We start from the raw sequence: 19,004 nt of genomic DNA on the forward strand, positions 1-19,004 counted from the left end.
AAGCCTATATTGCCATAAATGGACTGTTAAAGGTGATTCTTATGAGGGCTCAGAAAAGAAAAGCTATTGAGAGAGCCTCAATCTCTCAGAGAATACCTAAGTGAACAGGATGTTGGTGGAAATATGGATGTTAAAGGTTGTTCTGATGGGTCTCAGATGGAGATTAGAAACACATGTTGGAAACCGGAGGAAAGACGATCTTTAATAAACAGGCAAAGAGCTTGGTTGAATTGTGCTGTGTCCTAGTGTTTGGTGAAAGGTATTAATAGAACTTGTGAGGAATGAAATTAGATATTTGGCTGAAGAAATTTCTAAGCAAAGTGTTGAAGAAGCATCCTGGTTTCTCTTGGATGCTTATAGTAAAAGACAAAAATGATTTAAAGGTGCAGTTGTTTATCAAATAGGATTCAGAACTTAAAAATTTGGAAAATTCTTATCATTATCTAACATACTATATTTTACTCATTTATCATGTTTGTTCCCTGCACGCTCACAAGAATATAAGTTCCGTAGGGGAGACTTCCCTGGTGGTCCAGTGGTTAAGAATCTGCTTTGCAATGCAGGGGACACAGGTTTGATCCTTGGTCAGGGAGCTAAGATCCCATGTGCCACAAAGCAATTAAGCCCGTGCCACAGCTAGAGAATCCTCCATGTGCCAAAATGAAAGATCCTTCATGATGCCACAAAAATCCTGGATACAACCAAATAAATATGTTTTAAAAAGAAAGAATTCTTAAAAAAAAAAAAAAAAAGAAGTAAGTTCCACAGGGGGCAAGGGCCTATTCATTTACTGGTGAATCCCCAGTGCCAAAAGCGATGTCTGGCATAAAACAAATACTCAATAAATGTTTGTTGAATGAATGAATGAATAAGTGAGTCATGACTGCCAATCGTAGGCATCACATAGATTATGTCTTTTAACCCACTCAACTACCTTTTGAGTTATTAACCCCATTTTAAAGATGAGGAAATTGACGCTCAGGGAAGATACATAACGTGCTGAGGGTCACCCGACCGATAAGTCATAAAGGTTGGATCCTAACCTGGATTATGTAACTCTAGAGTCCTTGTCCTAACTGCTGTGTGGTACTACTTCTCTATGAAGCTACGCTTTTAAAGACTGATTGGTGATAGGAATGGTGGGGGGGGTCTCTAAGCTACTTCATGTGAAAGCTGTTTATGGGACGAGAAAGGCTTTTCACCCATAAAAAGCTTAACTTCAGTGAACGTTTGTATATATGGAAACTACACCCAAATATTTGAAGAGCTGTAGCGTGGAACAAGAATTTGTTTATTCTGTACAGTCTGAAGGGCAGAAACTAGAATTAACAGAACAAATAAAGACAGTCCCTGAGCAAAGTACAGAAGCTGAGGGCGCAGGTAGGGTTGAGGCAGAGGGACACAAGTCCTGGGCTTTCAGGACTCCTTGACAACAGTGTGATTCATGGACTATAGGATGGCAGAACTTCTCAGAAGACAGGGGCATTGGAGCTTCCTGAAGCAAGTCCAAAGCTGATACAAGGCCGAAGAAATGAAAGCAGAGAATAGGCTTGGGGTTAGAAGAAAGGGGTCATCATGAGGGCCTTTTCGGGAGAAGTTTCAGTATATTCCTGATTGGGATGCAGATGCAGAGGTTGGATTAAAAAGAAATGACAAGGGGGACTTCCCTGGTGGTCCAGTGGTTAAGACTCAATGCTTCCAATGCAGGGGGTGTAGGTTTGATCCTGGTTCGGGGGACTAAGATCTCACGAGCCACTAAGATGTCACATGCCACACAGCCAAAAAATTAAAGAAGAAAAGAAAGAAATGACTGGGGAAGGAATGCAGATAGCTTTTGGAAAACTTTGGCTTGAGAGAAAAGGGGAAAATGAGAAAAATCATTCAAGACCGCAGCAGAATCCAGGAGAGCTTTTCAAGATGGGGAAACCTCTGTGTTGGAAGGGAGTAGGGATTAAAGACTCTACCATATGGTGTCAGGAGTAAGTTTCCTTGTGCTTTGGAAAGAATGAGATGCAGGGTTGGGGACACCCTTGGAGGTTTGAGAGAAACCTCAATCATGTCCATTTAGACTGCCTGTAGCATATTGAAAAATTTAAAAACTAAGATTGTTTTGAAAATATTTGGTGTATTTTAAATGCTTATATTTAACAAATGAAAATTTTTAGCATAAACAGACAAGAATAGAGTGATATTCACAATATACCTCCAGGCATTTTTTTGAACTACAAAATTTAAGACTTTTATCAATGTAAGACAGGAAGTAAAGGAGTCCTGGCCCCAGAGTGTGGATGACTTTGGAAGGATGGGTGCAGGTCAGAAACCCCCCTAGAAGGCTTGGGCATGACCTCTAAAAGCCTCAGAGAAGTGGCACAGAAATGTCCCACTCTTACAGGAGTCGCAGAGGCCTGCCTGCCTTGGCCATAGGCGGTTCTGCCCTAGCATCCTGAGATCCAGGAGTGCAGCTCCACCTGCCGCTGACCTGAAGAGGCCAGGGTCCAGGCATCCTGGAGGGGTCAGTGCCTGCGGCGTCCACAGGAGGGCAGTGTGGCAACTCAGAGGCCAGGACTCCAGTACCCCCTTACTTTCTCTATCAGAACCCTTCTCCTGCAACCCCTCTCCTCCCCTCTTCCTTCCTGGAGTTATTCCAGGGCTGTTCACCAACCCCCATAAAGGGACAGACGACGGAAGCTCTTGACTTTTTCCTCTCTGCAGCTGGAAGACTAAGGCTTGTCATCCTGTCGCGCCCATAGTCCCACCCGTTTAAGTACAGGTGGCCTGGGTGGAAGTGTGAAAAGTGCGAAGGGGGAAGGGACAGGCCGGCGGTATCCTTGGCCCTGAGCGTGGCAGGCTTTGCCTCCGCCTCTCAGTTCTCCGGGCTTGGTTTGCAGTGCCAACACCTGGCACGAGGGGGCGCTACCACCCTGCAAACCTTGCCTAGCCGGTCTCTGCTGCAGTTTGGGCTGCTCCTAGCCTGAGAGGATGGTGTGGGATCCTCTGGTCCCCTTCTCCAGCTTTCTTCCCTCCAGAATTTATGGGCAGTTTTGTGCAGGCGTGAGGTAATTGGGAGGACCTCTGGCGCACAGGTCAGTAGAGTGGAGAAGACACTCTGAGGACACCTGGGATGAAGCTTAGAGGGATGAAGGGAAGAGCGACCTTCCTGCCGGTGCTCCAGGGTCCTGGTGCCGGCTGTCCTGAGTGTGCAGCCTAGAGGATTGGTATTTCCAGAAGAGCTGGGCTGACACAACCCAATACCAATCATCCTCCGATTAAGGGCAGGCTGTGGGGTTAGGGCTTCCCTGGTGGCTCAGATGGTAAAGAATCTGCCTGCAATGCGGGAGGACCTGGGTTCGATCCCTGGATTGGGAAGATCCCCTGCAGGAGGGCATGGCAACCCACTGCAGTGTTCTTGCCTATGGACAGAAGAGCCTGGCCGGCTGCAGTCTATGAGTTGCAAAGAGTCGGACACAACTGAGTGACTAAGCACAGCAGTGGGTAGGGTTGGCACATGAGGAGGTTTGTAGGGACAGAGCAGCTGTTCTGGAGATATGAATCTCTTCCCTCAATACAGTTTCTTTCTTTTTTGAACCTTTTAAAGATTGAGGTGAAATATACAGTAAAATTTCTAAAAGTGTAATAAACGTAAGTGCATATAGCTCATATAGGTTTTGTAACCTATATATTTACTATGTCACATACTTCTTGCACATGTATAGAATACTTATGTATTCACAACTACAGCTGTTTTTTAAAAAATATTTATTGAAAACTTTTTATTTTGTATTGCATGCGCACATTAGTTGCTCAGTCTTGTCCAACTCTGCAACCCTATGGACTGTAGCCCATCAGGCTCCTCTGTCCATAGAATTCTCCAGGCAAGAATGCTGAAGTGGGTTGCCATTCCCTTTTCCAGGGAATCTTCCTGACTCGGGGATCAAACCTGGGTCTCCTGCATTGCAGACAGATTGTTTGCCCTGGGAAGCCATTTTGTATTGGGGTAGAGCCAGTTAACAGTGTTGTGATAGTTTCAAGGGCACAGCAAAGGGACTCAGCCACACATATACAATATTTATTTATTTGACTGTGCTGGATCTTTGTTTCGGCACATGGGATCTTGAGTTGTGGCATGCAGGGTATAGTTCACTGACCAGGGATCAAACCTTGGCCCCTGTACTGGGACCACGTAGTAGTCTTAGCCTTGGGACCACCAGGGAAGTCTGTAACTACAGCTGTTTATGTATGTACATCACAGCTCTCACTGGCAATTCAAGTCAGCAAACTTTTATCAAGAGGGGCTCTTGTGTACCTAGCACCATCCTACTCTTCTCTAAGGAAGTGAGAACAGAAGGTTTGTCCGGTGGCTGTGATGGGATCAGTGGTATTAACGAATCTTGGTCATTCCTCCACAGAAAGGGCAATGGCTGGCTGTATGATCTACCTGCAGTGCCCATATTCTTGGAATCCAAAATGGGATGAAATATCTGCTGTGTCTGAATATACAAACTCATGGAACCTCAGGAAGACATTGTGGGACCCAGAGTATTGGGTCAGGGCAGCCACGCTCCTAGCACAGAGCCAGGCACTGAGCAGCCCAGGAGAGTGTTTTGAGGCATTGATCTTGCTTGCTGGCCTGATCTTGCTTGCTGGCCTGGGGCTACATGTCTCTGGAAGCTGGGCGCAGGGTGACGTCTTTGACCACAGGCTGGATCGAAATGAGCTGGAGCCTGTCGCGTGTGTGTGAATCTGCTGGGCTCTTCTGAGGCCCCCGTCCTTCCCCTGCTTTGTGGTCAGCCTGGCCTTGCGCTGCCCAGACCCCATCCTGCCCCAGAGCAGGGAAGTGGCCCTAGCGGGAAATCAAGTGAGGGTGCAGGAAGTGATCCATGGTGAGGCAGCTTCCAGATCTGGCCCAGTCCCTGAGTCAGTGAGCTACTTGAGGCTAAGGACGTGGTTCCTTCAAGTCACTACAGTGTGGTCACCTCTTCTTTCCCCTCTACGGCCCCTCCAGACTATCCTCATGCCTATCCAGGTGTGAGTCTTTGGGAGCAGGAAACTGGTCTTTTCCTCCCTAAGCCACAAAGTCCCATTGGAGTTAGGGAATCTGGGGAGACCTGGCCTTAGTCTGGAGGCAGAAAATCTGCTCCCTTGGGGTGTGGTGACAGCCCCGGGCCTGGGGTGCCCAGTACTGTTGTGGAACCGCAGGGTCCAGGTCTGGTGAGGGATAGGGGAGGACAGAGGGGGCTGGGCCTGGCTGGGGAAGGCTGGCCTGGAAGGCACCCAGCCACGGCCCTGGGCCAGGGTGGAAAATATGTGTGTGAGCTCATTTGGAAGGTGGCTTCTGGCCAGTCAGGCCTGCCTCCTTTCCAAGCCCTGGCTGCTCAGCCTCCTCGAAGAAGGCTGCCTCTGGGTCTCCCCAGTTTCCCAAGACTGTTTGAGGGAGGCAAGCAGAGACTTGTGGGGTGGGTTAGTGGGGGTATGGGGACCACGGAACAATGGAGCAACCTCACCTGGGGTTTCCCTGGAGCCTCAGGGTATGGGAACCACCCTGAAGGCCTCCTCCTCCCCTAGGCTCCTGCCTCAGACTCTGACCTCCCTCATCCCTCCCCCACCTGCAGCACAGGAGCTTCGGGAAATGTAGGTTCGATCTATCTCTGGGTCAGATAGATTCCCTGGAGGAGGAAATGGCAACCTGCTCCAGTATTCTTACATAAAGAATCCCATGGACCGAGGAGGGCTGCAGTTCATGGGGTCACAGTGAGTCAGACAAGACTGAAGTGACTTAGTACACACACACATCCCTCCCCTAGCTGCTGCCTTTGTCCCATTCAGTTCTTCTGGCTTCTCAATGCTATGCCTCTTCCATTCCGTCAGAATACCTGTTCTTGCCCCTAAGCAGGAAGATGACTCCTGGCCAAGCAGATTCCTGAGGAACAGCCCTTCTCCCCTGTGCTCCTGTGACATAGCACAGCAGACAAGCACACATATGCTGACAGATTCCACAGAACGCACACTGCCATGCCCATGCCCAGCTATGTGGGGATTCACACTGGAAGGGACACCAAAGAGACATGGTCAGAATCTGCTTGTATAGGAAAAAAAGTCAGACAGGACTGGGTTTTAATTTTGGACTACCAAGCTGGGAGCTTGAGCAAATCTTATCTGGGCCTCAGTTTCCACATCTGTAAAATGGGGGCAATGTCAGTGCCTGTGTCCTTGAGTGTTGTGTGAGGACCTCAGCAAGTATTAGTTTCCCACCACCTCCCTTTAGCTGGAAAAGGAAGTGGGGGTGCAAAGTAGAGAGAGGACTGGGAAGTCCTTCAGACTGTGGGGAGATGAGGGCTGGCGGAGAAGGACGGGGAAGGACCAGCACAGCTGCCAGATTGTGTGTGGGGGTCACTCTGCTCAGTCCCCTCTCCTCTAGAGAGCTCAGCTCCGCTTAGGGCTTCCCCTCTCTTTTCCATCCCATGGACCCAGCGCCTGCCTGGCTGGCAGCCTTGGAGGCATAGGCCCAGATGGTAGCAGGAACCCCCAGGAGGGAGGCAATGCCAGGGGTGTCCGTGGCTCCCCCGGAAATGTGTGGGGTGCTGTGGTGGGCAGAGTATATAGCCTGTGTTCTGTGTTTGCCCCCAGTCCAGTCTCCCGAGAGCCCGTTTCCCTGGGTTTTGCCCAAACCTCCTTGCAGATTCCCCTTGGCTCCCTCCTGGCTGCTCTAACTCACATGTGCTGCTTTCGAATAAAGGAACTTGGAACCATAGAAACTGGGTCAGGCCCAATGGACAAAGCAGGGTAGGGCCAGTGAATGCAGTGTTTGCAGGTCTCTCGGGAGCCACGGGGCCTCTGGTCTCCCCTCACCAGCCTGACCTGATGGTTCACTCAGCTGGGGCCGGGTGGGGTCCCCCAGCTGCCTCACTGGGCTGGATCCCTCAGACCCAAGGCACGTCAGAAGCACGGGACTTGCGGCCTCCACCCTGCAATTCTCCCTCTTGCGAAGCCTCTTCCACCTCTTCCCCCTTTGTCTCTGGTCCTCCATTCCATCTCTCCCCCTTGGCTTCAGAGAGCATCTTGTGATTCCAGAATCAGGGCCAAACAATTTCCTCGTGATGGGGAAACCACAGTCCAGCCACGGGAGCCCCAGGCTCCCCCCGCTCTTCCCTCTGGCAGTCCCCCACTCCCCGTGCTCCTCTGCTGGCTCCAGCTGTGTTTTGCAGAACTCCCACTGGATAACATCTGTAATTGCCTCCAGATGTGAGCCACAAAAACACAAAGGGGCCATGAGCTCATCTTTGAGCTCCTTGCCACACGCATGGGCCCCACTGCCCCCAGACGCCCCTGACTTCTCAGGGTCCCCATCCCCTCTGGTGAGGGTGGCGGGGAGGTGGTATCCAACTCCACAGAGATGCACAGGCCGTGCCAAACAGCTGTTGGCAGGAGAGGTGCAGGAGGCCAGGCATAGGGTCAGGGTTCCTGGCTGGCAGGAAGGTGGGGTACCCCTTCTGCCAAAGCAATCACACCCGCCAGCCCTGAATAGCAGCTGGATAGAACGCCTGGCCTAGGTGGGGCCCGGGCTCTTGGAGGCAGGCCGTGGAGGGGGCCTGGGCTGGAGCCCGGGGAGGGCCGGGCTGAGGCAGGAAGGGAAGGAGGGAAGAATGAGCGCTGCTCCCCTTCAGCTGAGCTGACTCAGCAGCTGATTCTTCCCTCCAGGCTGCTTTGGTGGAAGGGTGGGTCAACAGCCTGGGAACCCTGTCTAGGGCATCAGTTTCTAGGGAAAGAGGAAACAAAGCCTTGTCATTCTGCCGTTCCTATCTGACCATCCTGCCTCTCCTGGGCAACTGGGGTGAGATTCTCATTTGGCCAGATAGGCTGCTCCTAACTGGCCATGCGGTAACCTTCTCCCTTCTTGTCTCTTCTGCCCCTGCAGGGGAGCCTCGGGCCTGGTAGAGGCTGAGGTCCTGAGGGCTGGGGAGAAGGGCCTGCCCCCGAGCCTTAGGCTGACTGTGACGGGGGATCCCCCAGCAGCCAGCACGAGGCCTGAGGAAACAGAGGGTCTGCGGCTGGGTCACACGACAGGGTAACGCAATTTAGGAAGATTTTCCGAGTAGCCTCAGCTTGGCCACTTCCTCTTGCCTTTGTAGTCCTGGGCCTCAGAGGCCACGTTGGGGTACAGTAGCTTTAGCTGGCCTCTGTGGACCACTCCCCTGCCCCCCAAAAGCATGCCTGCCTCCCCCCCGGCTCTGGACCTTGCATCCCTTTCGTCCACTGAGAATAAACATATTCCTTTATGAAAAATACCAAAACCCCGCCTCACGGAAAACACTGCAGGGCCCCCCCTGCTTTCCATTCCCCTCGCAGCCACATCCCAGGCACACAAACTGCAGCCACACAAAGAATGTGAAACACTGTTTATTCTTCGTGGAAAGGTTGAACAAGGTCAAAAATGTCCTTAGAGGGCAATGACCCAGCCCCGCCCTGCAGGTTCCTGGGGTCGGATGCCTCTGCCCCCCACCCCCACCCCACCCCATGCCCCTTGTTAACAAAAAGGAACGATTTGAAGGGAATTCATATATAATAATTATAATAAAAATATACATTAAACAAAACAAAAACCCCAAACAAGACAACTTTAGCCGAACTGCCAGCACCGTTCACCCCATTTCTCCCACCCCCCTGCCCCCCTACCCCTGACATCCCTTTCCTCTCACTGCCCCACAGGGCCTCTCATGCTCCCGAGTCTCTGGTACCATGACCACCCTCGGTGGCCGAAGGAGACTTCAAACAGGTGGGCTGGGTGGGAGTGGGGGCAGGGCACCTGTAGGAAGGGCCGAGTGGCGGGGGGCATTGGGAAGCGAGGGGCTAACCTGATGGAGATGCCCAGGCAGGTGCCCCTTTGCAGAAGATGGCTGAGGCAGGCTGATCCTCGGCTCCCTAACGAGGTGGCTGCTCTCATAAAAGTCCCGAGTCGCCGATCCCTGACGGGCACCCTCTCTGCCCCTTTCTCTGGCTGCCTGCCTTGCCCTCCACGCTGTCTGATTGAAGCCAGGGCACCCAAACAGGAGCAGGTGTGCCTCTCTCGAGCCCTTCCTGAGAGCGCCAATGAAAAGTGCCCTCTCCCGGGTACCACAGCCCACCCTGTGGCGGCCCTGCCTGGCCCTCAGCCATCCACTCCTGTTGTGCCTCCCTGGTTCGCCTTTTGGTCCTGCCCTGTCCCCTCTGACTACTCTGCCCCTGGGTTCCTACCTCAGCTGCCTGCATTATGAGCGAGGTTCTTTCTCTGTGGCCCCCAGGCTTACCCCCTGGGGCTCGTGGGCCCCACCCTGGTGGCTGCACCCCTAGTCTAAGCTCTTCCAACCTTGACATCCCCATCCGAGGCTAAGGTTTGGGAGGGTAGGGCTGTCAAGGGTTTATGCAGCCCCAGTTTAGTCCTAATGGCTCAGGCTCCTTCTGTGGAAGTTCTAGGGGCCGGTGGGGCAGAGGCAGATGTTTGAGGAGAGGACTGGCCCTTGCTTAGCTTTCCTCCCAAGGTCTTAGGGTGGCTGTGTAACCCACACTCTCTCACTCAGGGTCTCCTCCCACCACAATAGGATTAGATTTCTTTTAGCCAGAGAGAGTGGTGGGAGGCTGCCAACTGGGTACACCTAGGGGATTGCGGGGCTGAAGTGCCCAGAGCCTCTTGAGGTCAGAGTTCAGAGGTTAAAGGTATATCAGGGAATGGAAAAGGAGCAGATGACCCCATGTGACCTTTACCAGCGAGGTCTGAGGGTCCTGCCTTCAAGTGCAGAGCCCAGACATTCAGATGGGGCTGAACACACACCAAGCCATGGGGGCCCCTGAGGGGCAGGAGCTGGGAGGGCGGCCCCTGCTCAGCCCCTGGGGGGACCCATCTAGGGAAGAAGCAATGCCAGCGTGGAAGGTGGGAGAGGCCAGTCATGGGACAGAGAAAAAGGGACAGGGGGAGGGCTGGGGATGGGGCCGGGGCCGGGCGGGAGCAGCCCACCCACCACCACCTGCTGCCACTGGCCTTCAGAGGCAAAGTCCTCGTGGTAGGAGTGGGCGGGCGGCAGTGGGGGTCAGACCTTGTCCAGCAGGGAGCGCTGGCAATAGAGCAGTCGCTTGGGGGTCCCGTGACGTCTGAAGAAGAAGACGGCGAGGCCCACCGCCAGCACCAGGAGCAGCAGCAGCACAGGGAGCACCACGGCGGCCGCGCTCACTGCCCCGCTGCCTTCCTCGTCCACCTCAATGATGATCACCTCCGTCTCCTCCTCAGTCCCCTCATCCGGCTGGCCCCCCGATGATGGGCAGCCCATCCAGTCCCGCAGGGCTGACTTGGGGTAGCCCGGCTCAACCTTCAGCTTCTGGTTGTTGAATTTCCAGTACTTGTTCCCCTTGTAGAAGTAAGTGAAGACTGCAGGGTTCAGCAAGAGGGTGGCACAGAAGCCACGAGGTAGACGTGGTGTCCGGAGAAGAGCCAAAGAGAGAAGCAGAGCGGAAGAAAACTGTTAAGTGTGCAAGCTCGCTGAGTTCATCTCCTCATCTTTCTGAGTGCCCGTCTCCTCAGCTGTGAAGCCGGGTAACTATAGCACCAGGCTGAGAGAGTGGGGCAGATTGAAGAGTCTGAAGCGCAGAAAGCACTTAGGGCCTGGCACAGGGCTCCCTGGTTCTCAGCATCATCCATTTTCTACCCGACACTCTCGGTCTTTCGTCCCGCTCTTCCTTAACTCCCTGTTCCTGTCCTCCCTTCACCGATACCTCCCGTGCCCCTCTCACCTTCGTCGCTGCCCATGAATGACCCTCTGGGAGACTCAGGGATTCCTTCCCAGACCTTGATGTTTTTGGGGTATTCGCTTTCCACTATCCTGAGCTCCTCGTTGAAACGGTAGTACCTAGGGGAGAGGCGGGGAAAGGAAGCGGCTTGACACTGGGCACATCCTCCAAGGGGAGTGACCTGGGACTGAATTCACCAGTGAGCAAAGGGTGGGGGACAGGGGTTTTGACTAATGAGGGCCTGCAGCTGAAAGCAGCGGAAGCTGGGGGTGGAAGGGAGGGCCCAAGCTGCAAGGAGCCACCAGCAGCCCTTAATGACAGTGCCTGGCAGCTGGGGCGGAGGCATGGTGTTGGGGGCAGGAGGCGTCAAATGACCAGGTCTAAAATGATGGTGACCGGGTCATATCCCAGTCACTCAGCACCCAATGGAGGCTGCCTGTTGCTAGGCAACAGCAGAGGCTCAGCCAGTGCCTTCTTCAGGGAGACATCTCGGGGGGCAAGTGGGTCTTCCACTAGAATTGAGGGAATCTGGTGGGTGGTGTGTGGAGGAAGGCGAAGTCTTACTTGTTTCCTCGGAAGAAATAGGTCTTTCCATTGGGCATCCAGAAGAGAGCAGCATCAATCCTGTCAGTAGGCAGTCCTCGGCCCAGCTCCTTAATGTGCTTGGGGTAGCCAGGCTCCAGGGAAGCTTCGTCAAACACCCAGTGCTTGTCTCCTGGGGCGGGGAGGGGAGGGCAGGATCTCATTCCACCTGGGGTCTTTGGAGGAGCCAAGTGGAACATGCTCCTCCAGGGAGCCCCGCCCACACCCAAAGACTACGGCAGAATGTCTGGTTACCTTTGAAGAAGACAAACTTGCCATCCTTCCTCTCATAGGCAGTGTTGATGGATGCAGGCAGGCCCCGCCAGAACTGGCCGATGGGCATGGGGTATCCATCCATCACCTGGTTTTTCCTCACACGCCAGAACCAACGCTCCTGGGAGGCAGTTCATTCAGTCTTTAGCTTTGTCCTCCAGCTCAGTCCCCAAAGCTCCCCCACTGCCTCAGTTTTATAGGTTGACTTCCCTGGTGGCTCAGACGGTAAAGCGTCTGCCTACAATGCGGGAGACCCGGGTTCAAACCCTGGGTTGGGAAGATCTCCTGGAGAAGGCAATGGCAACCCACTCCAGTATTCTTGCCTGGAAAATCCCAAGGATGGAGGAGCCTGGTGGGCTACAGTCCACAGGGTCACAAAGAGTCGGACACGACTAAGCGACTTCACTTTCACCATGTTTGGTCCTCCTGCTTCTGTGTCCACCCTGCCACCCTTTTGTCCCCCACACCAGAGCCCTTTTGTCCCCCACACCAGCCCACTTCTTCCTCTTACCTTGAAGACAAACATCTCCCCTCGAAGCATGGCCACGGTGTCAAAGTTCCCGTCACAGATGTTGGGCCCATAGGTGGGATTTTTGGGCTTATCGGGGACGGAAGGCCTGGAGGTGGTCCTGGGTTGAGGGGGCATCTTAGTCGGGGATCCTGACTTACTCCCTGGAACATGAGGGGCACTTCAGACTTTGGCAGAGAAGGAGGAAAGGACAGACTCATGGGCAGAAAACACCCTGGGGGGAGACTGAAGCAATCAGCTGGGAAAGGACAGAAAGGGTGGGGTCCAAAGTGGGGGCGATGGAGGTGGAGTCATGGGGTGGGGGTGGGGGAACGAGAAGACTGTAGGGCATGAGGGAGGGGGAAATGCCCAGGCCAGAGAGAGCTGGAGGAGACAAGCAACAGAAAGAAAGGAGCAGATGTGGGCATAGGTTAGTTACCATAAAGTTGCTGGATGCCCCGGCGGTCGTCATCAGGCAGCACAAAGTTCTCTGTGTCCATCCACTGGTAAAAGGGTGCCATGATGGCCGAGGGATCGTTGGAATGCTCAAGGCCCAGGGCATGGCCCAGCTCGTGCACAGCCACCAGAAAGATGTCATTCCCTGGAGGGATGGGGCTGGTTATGATGGCAGCCGGGTCCCTCCCCTCAGACTTGTGCTTCCCCATCAGAAGTTTCACAGTGAAGCCTGCCTGCCAAATTTTCTACCCGAAGTGACCAATCCCTGATTTCCAGCCTCATGTCTGGCAAATGAGGCACAAAGCCAGTCAGCAACTCTTCTGGGTAGAGGACAGACTGGCCAGATCCCAGTTCCAGCGAGGGTTGTGTTAAGAGAAGCTGAGGTCCTATCTGGGCCTCAGTTTCTCCCAGGAGCCAGACACGACATTTGCCTGGAAAAGTGGCTGATGCAGATGCTTCAAAGTCTTTAATTATTGGGTGAGAGAAGGGACCAGATGTAAATAGGTCAAAACAGGATTCCTGCCTTCCTTGGAAGTCAGACCAGGAGATCTTTGTGGTTCCCAACAAGCCCTGTGATTTGAGGTGGGGGGGGGTGTCTGAGGTTTGGGGAGGCCAGAGAACCCGCATGCAACGACTCTTGACTCTCCGAGGGATAAGAGACCCAGGGCTACCTCGCTCACCATTTAGATCCTCATTCCGGACAGTCCAGGGCTCGGCAGAGTCAAAGTGGGTGTCCCCTCCAATGTTGGGGCCTGGGAAGTAGGCATGGGCCAGGAAGCCGCCCTCGCCATCGAAAGGCGTGCTGTCACCGTGGAAGCCCTCAGCAAAGAAGATCATGATGTCGGCCTGCTTCTCGTGGCCCTCACGGATGTAGGCATAGGGTACCTCTCGGAAGCGCAGTGGCGTGGCACTCTCCCACACTCGGAATGCCTTCCGGATGGCCTCGAATGTGGCATACTCGCCCACCTTGGGGGTGTAGTTCTGGATGCTGAGGTCCAGCCACGTGGGGAGAGGATGGGAGTGTGTTAGGGGCAAAACTCTCCTTCCCTGTACTCTCCCAGGTCTGACTGAGCCGCCCAGCCATCTTTGTCTGACCCGGCGCTTCCTGCCGTCTCACGATGCCTCTGCCCCAAGAACCGAGGGCCTTCTGGCCCTGGAATATACCCTCCAGGGACTGCACCTCTCTCCAGGATGGGAGCCATTTTCCTCCCTACTCCCAGGGATGCTTTGCAGGAACAGGGGTGAGTACGGAAGGGGGCCTCTGAGTCTCTAAGCATCTCTGATAGGGAAGGGTAACGTGATGTGAGAAAGGCCGCTTGCCTGTTGGACTCACCAGAAAGTGATCTCGTTATGCTGCCATTTGAGTCCCTGGATGGCATAGCGCTTCCTTCGAACATTGGCCTTGATTTCAGCCCCAAACTTGTCTGGAACACCACAGCGGGGGCGCCTCATGGCCCTGGGGTGGTTTGGGGTGTGGGGATTGTGGTCAGGAGAGTACATGAAAGAACAACATCGGTCTTCAGAGGAGGGGGGAATGTCTGGCCCCAGGGTCCGTGTGGGGAAGAGTTAAGATCATGAGGTTCGGGTGAACAGGAGAGGGTCAGGATCATCTTGTGGGGATGAGGTACAGGGGTAGGGTTAGGCATTTAGGTGGCAACCTCTCTGCTGTGTCATGTGGGTGGGTGCTGGGCAGAATTCCTGCCAGGTTCTAGCACTTACTTCATGGTGTCTGCATCAGCCTTGCCTGTCACTCGCAGACCATAGAACCTCTGCATGGCAGCGATGGCAGCTGAGAGGGACTGGGGTGAGCGCTGTGTGTGGGTCCGCAGGTCTCCAGGGGGCAGGTAGCCATACTGCTGCAGCCAGGCCTGTGGGGAAAGGGGTGTGGCTTGGAGCATCCCCACCTGGCCCAAGGGGAGCCCCTGCCTCTCACGGCACCTGGAACACACGCCTGGCTTGGCGTGGAAAGAGCCATGAGCTCCCAGCCTGGCTCTGGCAGTGGGTCTGGAAGAACTCCCAGGCTGGACCCAAACTCTGGCCCAGGTCCTAGTATGGCTGATCCTCTTGGAGGGGTGGGGAGCCACAGCTCCACGCTTTGGCTGTAACTCTTTTGATGGGAGCCCTGGTGGTTTAATTGAGTTCTAGGATGTCTTCTAAGAGCCGAGATCCCTTCCAGGTCTTTCCTCCTCTGTGTCAGTGTTCTTGTAAATACTGCATGTTCTACCTGAGGCTGGGGTATGTCCCATGGTAGATGGAGAAGGGAGAGGCTTGAGGGGGCTCCACTTTGAGGCCTGGCACGAGGTTCTCCTGGGACAGGCATCCCTCCAGGATATACACAGCTCTGAGATCTTTTTGGAAAGAGGGCAGAAAAGAAGCTAGGGCTCAGGCTGACTGCTGACAGAGGAAGCTGGGGTCTTTGGAGGCGGTGGGGATGTGACTAGACAAACAGCCAGGATCCTGCCACTGTCTCTACCCAGGTAGCATGAGACTGAGGACTTGGGACCTAATATCCCATTTAAGGTTCTCAAAAGAGGGAGTGGGAGATTGAGGTGGTGGTTAGCATTAGGGTTAGTATTTTATTTAGTATTTTGGTGACTGTAGTTTATTTCAGGCATGGTTTGAATTGTTCATAATATAAAGGGTGGCATATTGCCTTAACACAACGTTATATTTTTGGTGTTTGATTGAAAGGTACACACACTGCAAAACCCTGTTGAGGAAAAAGTCAGCCTTTATTCTAAGAACAACAGAGTGTTTGCTTAAGGTTGGAAAAGTAAAATGAGTCAAGTTATATATGGAACATAAACATGCTCAGAGCCTCGATGGGGAGATACTTCTAACCCTAACCCTAACTCTAGTCCCTGCTCCAGCTTTGCCTTCTTGAAAGAGTCCAGGGTGAGGGGCTGCAGGTTCCTGGGATGGGAACTTGGAGCAGAGGTGCATCCCCTACTCCAGGTCATTAGGATGGCTCTACATGTGGCCCTTGCCTCCAGGGCCAGGCCTTAGGGATGGAGCAGTGCGCTTGCATTGGGGCTGGGGGTGATTCAGGAGCAGCTGACGGGACCTGAGCCCGCAGGGGCAAGAATTGCAACATGGTTCTGGGAAGTGATCCCCCAAGGCTGATGACGGGGAGTTAGGGATCAAGATGTAAACAACCCAGCTTTTCCTCAGCCAACAGGCCTGGCCAGAACAACCCCAGCACCACCCGCTCTGAGAGCCCCTCCTCGGGGTGGGGGAGGGGGAGCAAAGTTTAACCTCTGGGGAGCAGAGCAGGAGGCTCTTATCCCCGGGCTGCTCTCTGGGGAGCTCTAAACCTGCCCTGACCTGTGCTGACTGATGCCACAGCTAGTGCCTGCAAGAGACCTGCTGTGGCCCTGTGCCCAAGTATGCAGGAAACTCCCTCTGCCCCTGGCCTCACCTGTAGGGTAGTCACACCCCTGGGCTTATGCCCTCTGTTAGGGGAGCAGCTGCTTCAACTTCGAGAAAAGATGGGAATGGCCCACCACTGTTGGAGCCGGCAGGAAGACGGAGGTCAGGCCCTGAAACCCTCAGGGGGGCAAAGCTCCTAGGTCAGGATGACAGAAGGGAGGGCAGCAGAGAGGTGGGGGGAACCCACATCCGGGAGCTCTGGGATAAATCCCTCATCGTGAAGAGTCTTTCAAGGAGGCAGACAGGTCTGAATATTCACACCCACCAACCTCCACCCTATCCATAGCCAGTCGAGAAAGGTGGGGACTTAGTCAAGAAAGGGACTTTCTGGAGTCGAGTGAGCCGCAAGTCCTGGAAAGGAAGTGCCCCCCATTCCTCTCCTCCTCCCAGGCCTAGGCTCTGAGCAAAGCAAGAACCACAGAGGAGACTATGAGGTCTGAACCACAGAAGAGAGGACTCTTGTGTCTGCGGCCGAGTGGGGGAAGGGCCAAGTGCCAGATTGGCCAAGGGGAGGAGAGGGCTGTCCATCCGGGAGCTGGTGCAGGACTCCGGAGGTGCTAGAAGGGAGCCGGCGGCCTGAGGCCTGGGCCACCCCAACTCTCTCTCCCTCCAGATAGGCCCGGAGAGAGAGCAACTTGGTAGGATCAGAGAACTCAGTTGGCTGGCTTTGTCTTGAAAATTGAGAGGTGCAAGGTATTCCCCTAGGGGGAAGTCAAGGACTAGGAACCCCTTTCCACTCCTGGGCCCACTTCTCTGGCCTAAGCATCCTGGAAAGGAGTTTGGGGGATCTCTGGCTCTTCTGCAGGCCCCTGGATCCCAGCCTCTGGGCCTGCTCCTCCCTCCTTCTACCTCCCACCCCTCCTTCTACCTCCCACCCCTCCATGGCTCAGAAGCAAACGGTGGATCTGGCATTGCAACTGCCCATGACCCACTTAAAACAGAGCCAGGTCTGCCGCCCCTCCTCTAGGGGACCTAGTGGGGCAGGGGAGGGAATGAAGACAGGGCTGGTGAAGTTGGCAGCGGGAAGACCCCCAGATGCCCAGGCTCCTTTTGTTAGGAGCCCTCCCCTTTAGGCCTCTGATGAAGACTCCAGGCCTGGAAACAGTGTGCCTCCTCCTGGACCAAGTCAGGCTTAGCCCGGGCAGATTTTCACTCTCCCAGGTCGCCCCCCTTCCGAGGGCCACACTTCTGTCAGCCTCAGATCCCTTCAGGACAGACATAGTGTGTTCTTTCTGGAGAGGTTTCCTCCGGGGGTGGGACCAGGGCCGGGACCAGGAGGGAGGAAGCCAAGTCCAGATCCCCTCCCCCTGCTCAGGGGCCCTTCCCTGCCCCTCCCGACCGCACCCAGGCCCTGGCCGAGCTGAGTGGGTTGGGATGGCCCAAAATAAGAAACTGATCAAATCCGTCTCCCACCTTCACCCCAAAATAAAAGAGAGAGGAAAAACTTCCTCAGACAACTCCCACGCGGCTTCCGGTGGGCCCGGTGGGCCAGCTTCGGGGAGGAGAGGCGGGGGGCAACCGAGTCAGCGAAGACCTGTGCGGGCGCCCTGGACCAGGCCCTCACCCCGCTCCCCGAACAACGCCCCCAAGTCTCCGTGCAATTAACACAAAAAAGCAATTAACCAAAACGCCTAAAGGCGCCGAAGGGGGAGCGGGGCGAGGCGGCGGCGGCCGGGTCGAGCCCCCAGCTCACAAGGAGAGCTTTGTGTGTCTGGAAACGCGGGCCAGGGCGCCAGCGCCGTGACCCTCGACGCCAAGGCTGCGGGCCGGGACGCTGAGGGACCTCTCGGGAAGGCGGGGGTGGGTTGGGGGCCGGGGCCGCTCCGCCGTCCACCCCCGACCGCACCTGGCAGCCGATGTGTCCGAAGAGGGTCGGGACCGCCCGGGAGGCGGCGGCGGAGGGCGCAGCGTGGGGGGCCCGGGCCGCGATCCCCTGAGCCTCGCGGCCGGCCGAGCGCCTGCGAGCTGGAAAGTTGAAGGAACAACAAACTAGCACAGGACAAGAAACCAGGACAGCGCGGGCTCTGAGCAGAGTCCAGATATTTATCAGGCTCCCGACCCGTTCCAGAACTGAGCTTAGAGCCCAGGGGAGCTGGGGAGGGGTCGGGAGGGGGCTCCGGCTGGAAGGCTCTTCCAAGGAAAGGAACGGGACAGAAAGTCGGCAGCGCGCAGTGAGTGGGGTGGGGGGTGGTTGGAGGAGGCAAAGTCGATGGACTTGAAAGTTTGGAGATGAGGACGGAAAGGAGAGGAAGTGGAGAGGAAGGGGGAACCTGCAGGCCGGAGGAGCCGGCATCCGGAGCGCTCGCCCCTCCGATCCGGGGCTGCTCTCTCGGAGACCCCCGGGCTCGCCTCCCCGGGCGCGACTCCGGACAGGGCCGGAGGAGCTCACTTACTTCGGGGCTGAAGCTGCTCTGGGCAGAGCTGAGGGAGGCGAGCGCGGAGGCGAGCGTGAGCACGGGGAGCAGCAGACTGCAGGCGGGTCGTGGGGCGGGAGACATGGTCCACGACTGTCCGGGCAGCCGGGCCAAGCGGGCTCCGCGGCCGGGCCCAAGCCCTGGGGTCGCGCCGCCACTCCCTCCGGGCGCCTTTGTCTTCCGTAGGCACTGAATTTGGATTCCCAGAGCGCTGTCCACGTGGAGATGAGGGGATCGGTCTTGAAGGCGCCTGTTTGCTCGTCCCCTCTTTCCCGTTTTTTGATCTTTCTTCTGCTTAGTCGGCGAACTGGATTGCGAGCCCTCTCTTGCTCTCTTCTCTGGTCCCTCCCTTCCACAGCCTCCCTCCGCCCCCGCCCCTATGCCCTCCTTTCCCAGTGCGGACGTGGTTGTTTCAGCCTGAATCCAATTACAGCCAAAAGTCGGGTTAAAAAAAAAAAAAAAAAACACTCCTAAGTTGCCTTTCTGTGGTGGAGGCTGCCATCTGCAGGGGTTGAGGCCGAGAGCGGGGGGCTTGGGGGCACTCGGGACGGGATGTGGGACACTTTTTCCTTCTAAGCATATTTTGGGTG

General features: G+C 55.2%; 1 protein-coding gene across 1 annotated transcript; it reads right to left on the reverse strand.

Annotated features, from left to right (window-relative positions):
* Positions 1-8,377: 8,377 nt before the first annotated feature.
* Positions 8,378-18,784, reverse strand: MMP14 (matrix metallopeptidase 14). Its single transcript, XM_055537087.1, has 10 exons — positions 18,394-18,784; positions 14,291-14,439; positions 13,905-14,027; positions 13,252-13,559; positions 12,555-12,716; positions 12,119-12,279; positions 11,590-11,728; positions 11,317-11,467; positions 10,756-10,871; positions 8,378-10,393 (listed from the first exon to the last, which is right to left on the reverse strand). Exons 1-10 carry the CDS (start codon positions 18,496-18,498, stop codon positions 10,059-10,061), a joined length of 1,749 nt encoding a protein of 582 aa, XP_055393062.1. The 5' UTR covers positions 18,499-18,784; the 3' UTR covers positions 8,378-10,058.
* Between the last annotated feature and the right edge of the window lie 220 nt (positions 18,785-19,004).

This window comes from Bubalus kerabau, chromosome 10 (assembly GCF_029407905.1).
Source record: "Bubalus kerabau isolate K-KA32 ecotype Philippines breed swamp buffalo chromosome 10, PCC_UOA_SB_1v2, whole genome shotgun sequence".
Taxonomy (NCBI): Eukaryota; Metazoa; Chordata; class Mammalia; order Artiodactyla; family Bovidae; genus Bubalus; species Bubalus kerabau.

What these genes read in the sequence shown, in the direction of transcription:
- MMP14 (XM_055537087.1), bottom strand. Translation starts at nt 18,498, where the DNA reads ATGTCTCCCGCCCCACGACCCGCCTGCAGTCTGCTGCTCCCCGTGCTC. An exon ending in AGAGCAGCTTCAGCCCCGAA is followed by an intron (nt 14,440 to 18,393) that starts GTAAGTGAGCTC and finishes CTTTCCCCACAG; the next exon opens with GCCTGGCTGCAGCAGTATGG. An exon ending in TATTTCTTCCGAGGAAACAA is followed by an intron (nt 10,872 to 11,316) that starts GTAAGACTTCGC and finishes CCTCTCCCCTAG; the next exon opens with GTACTACCGTTTCAACGAGG.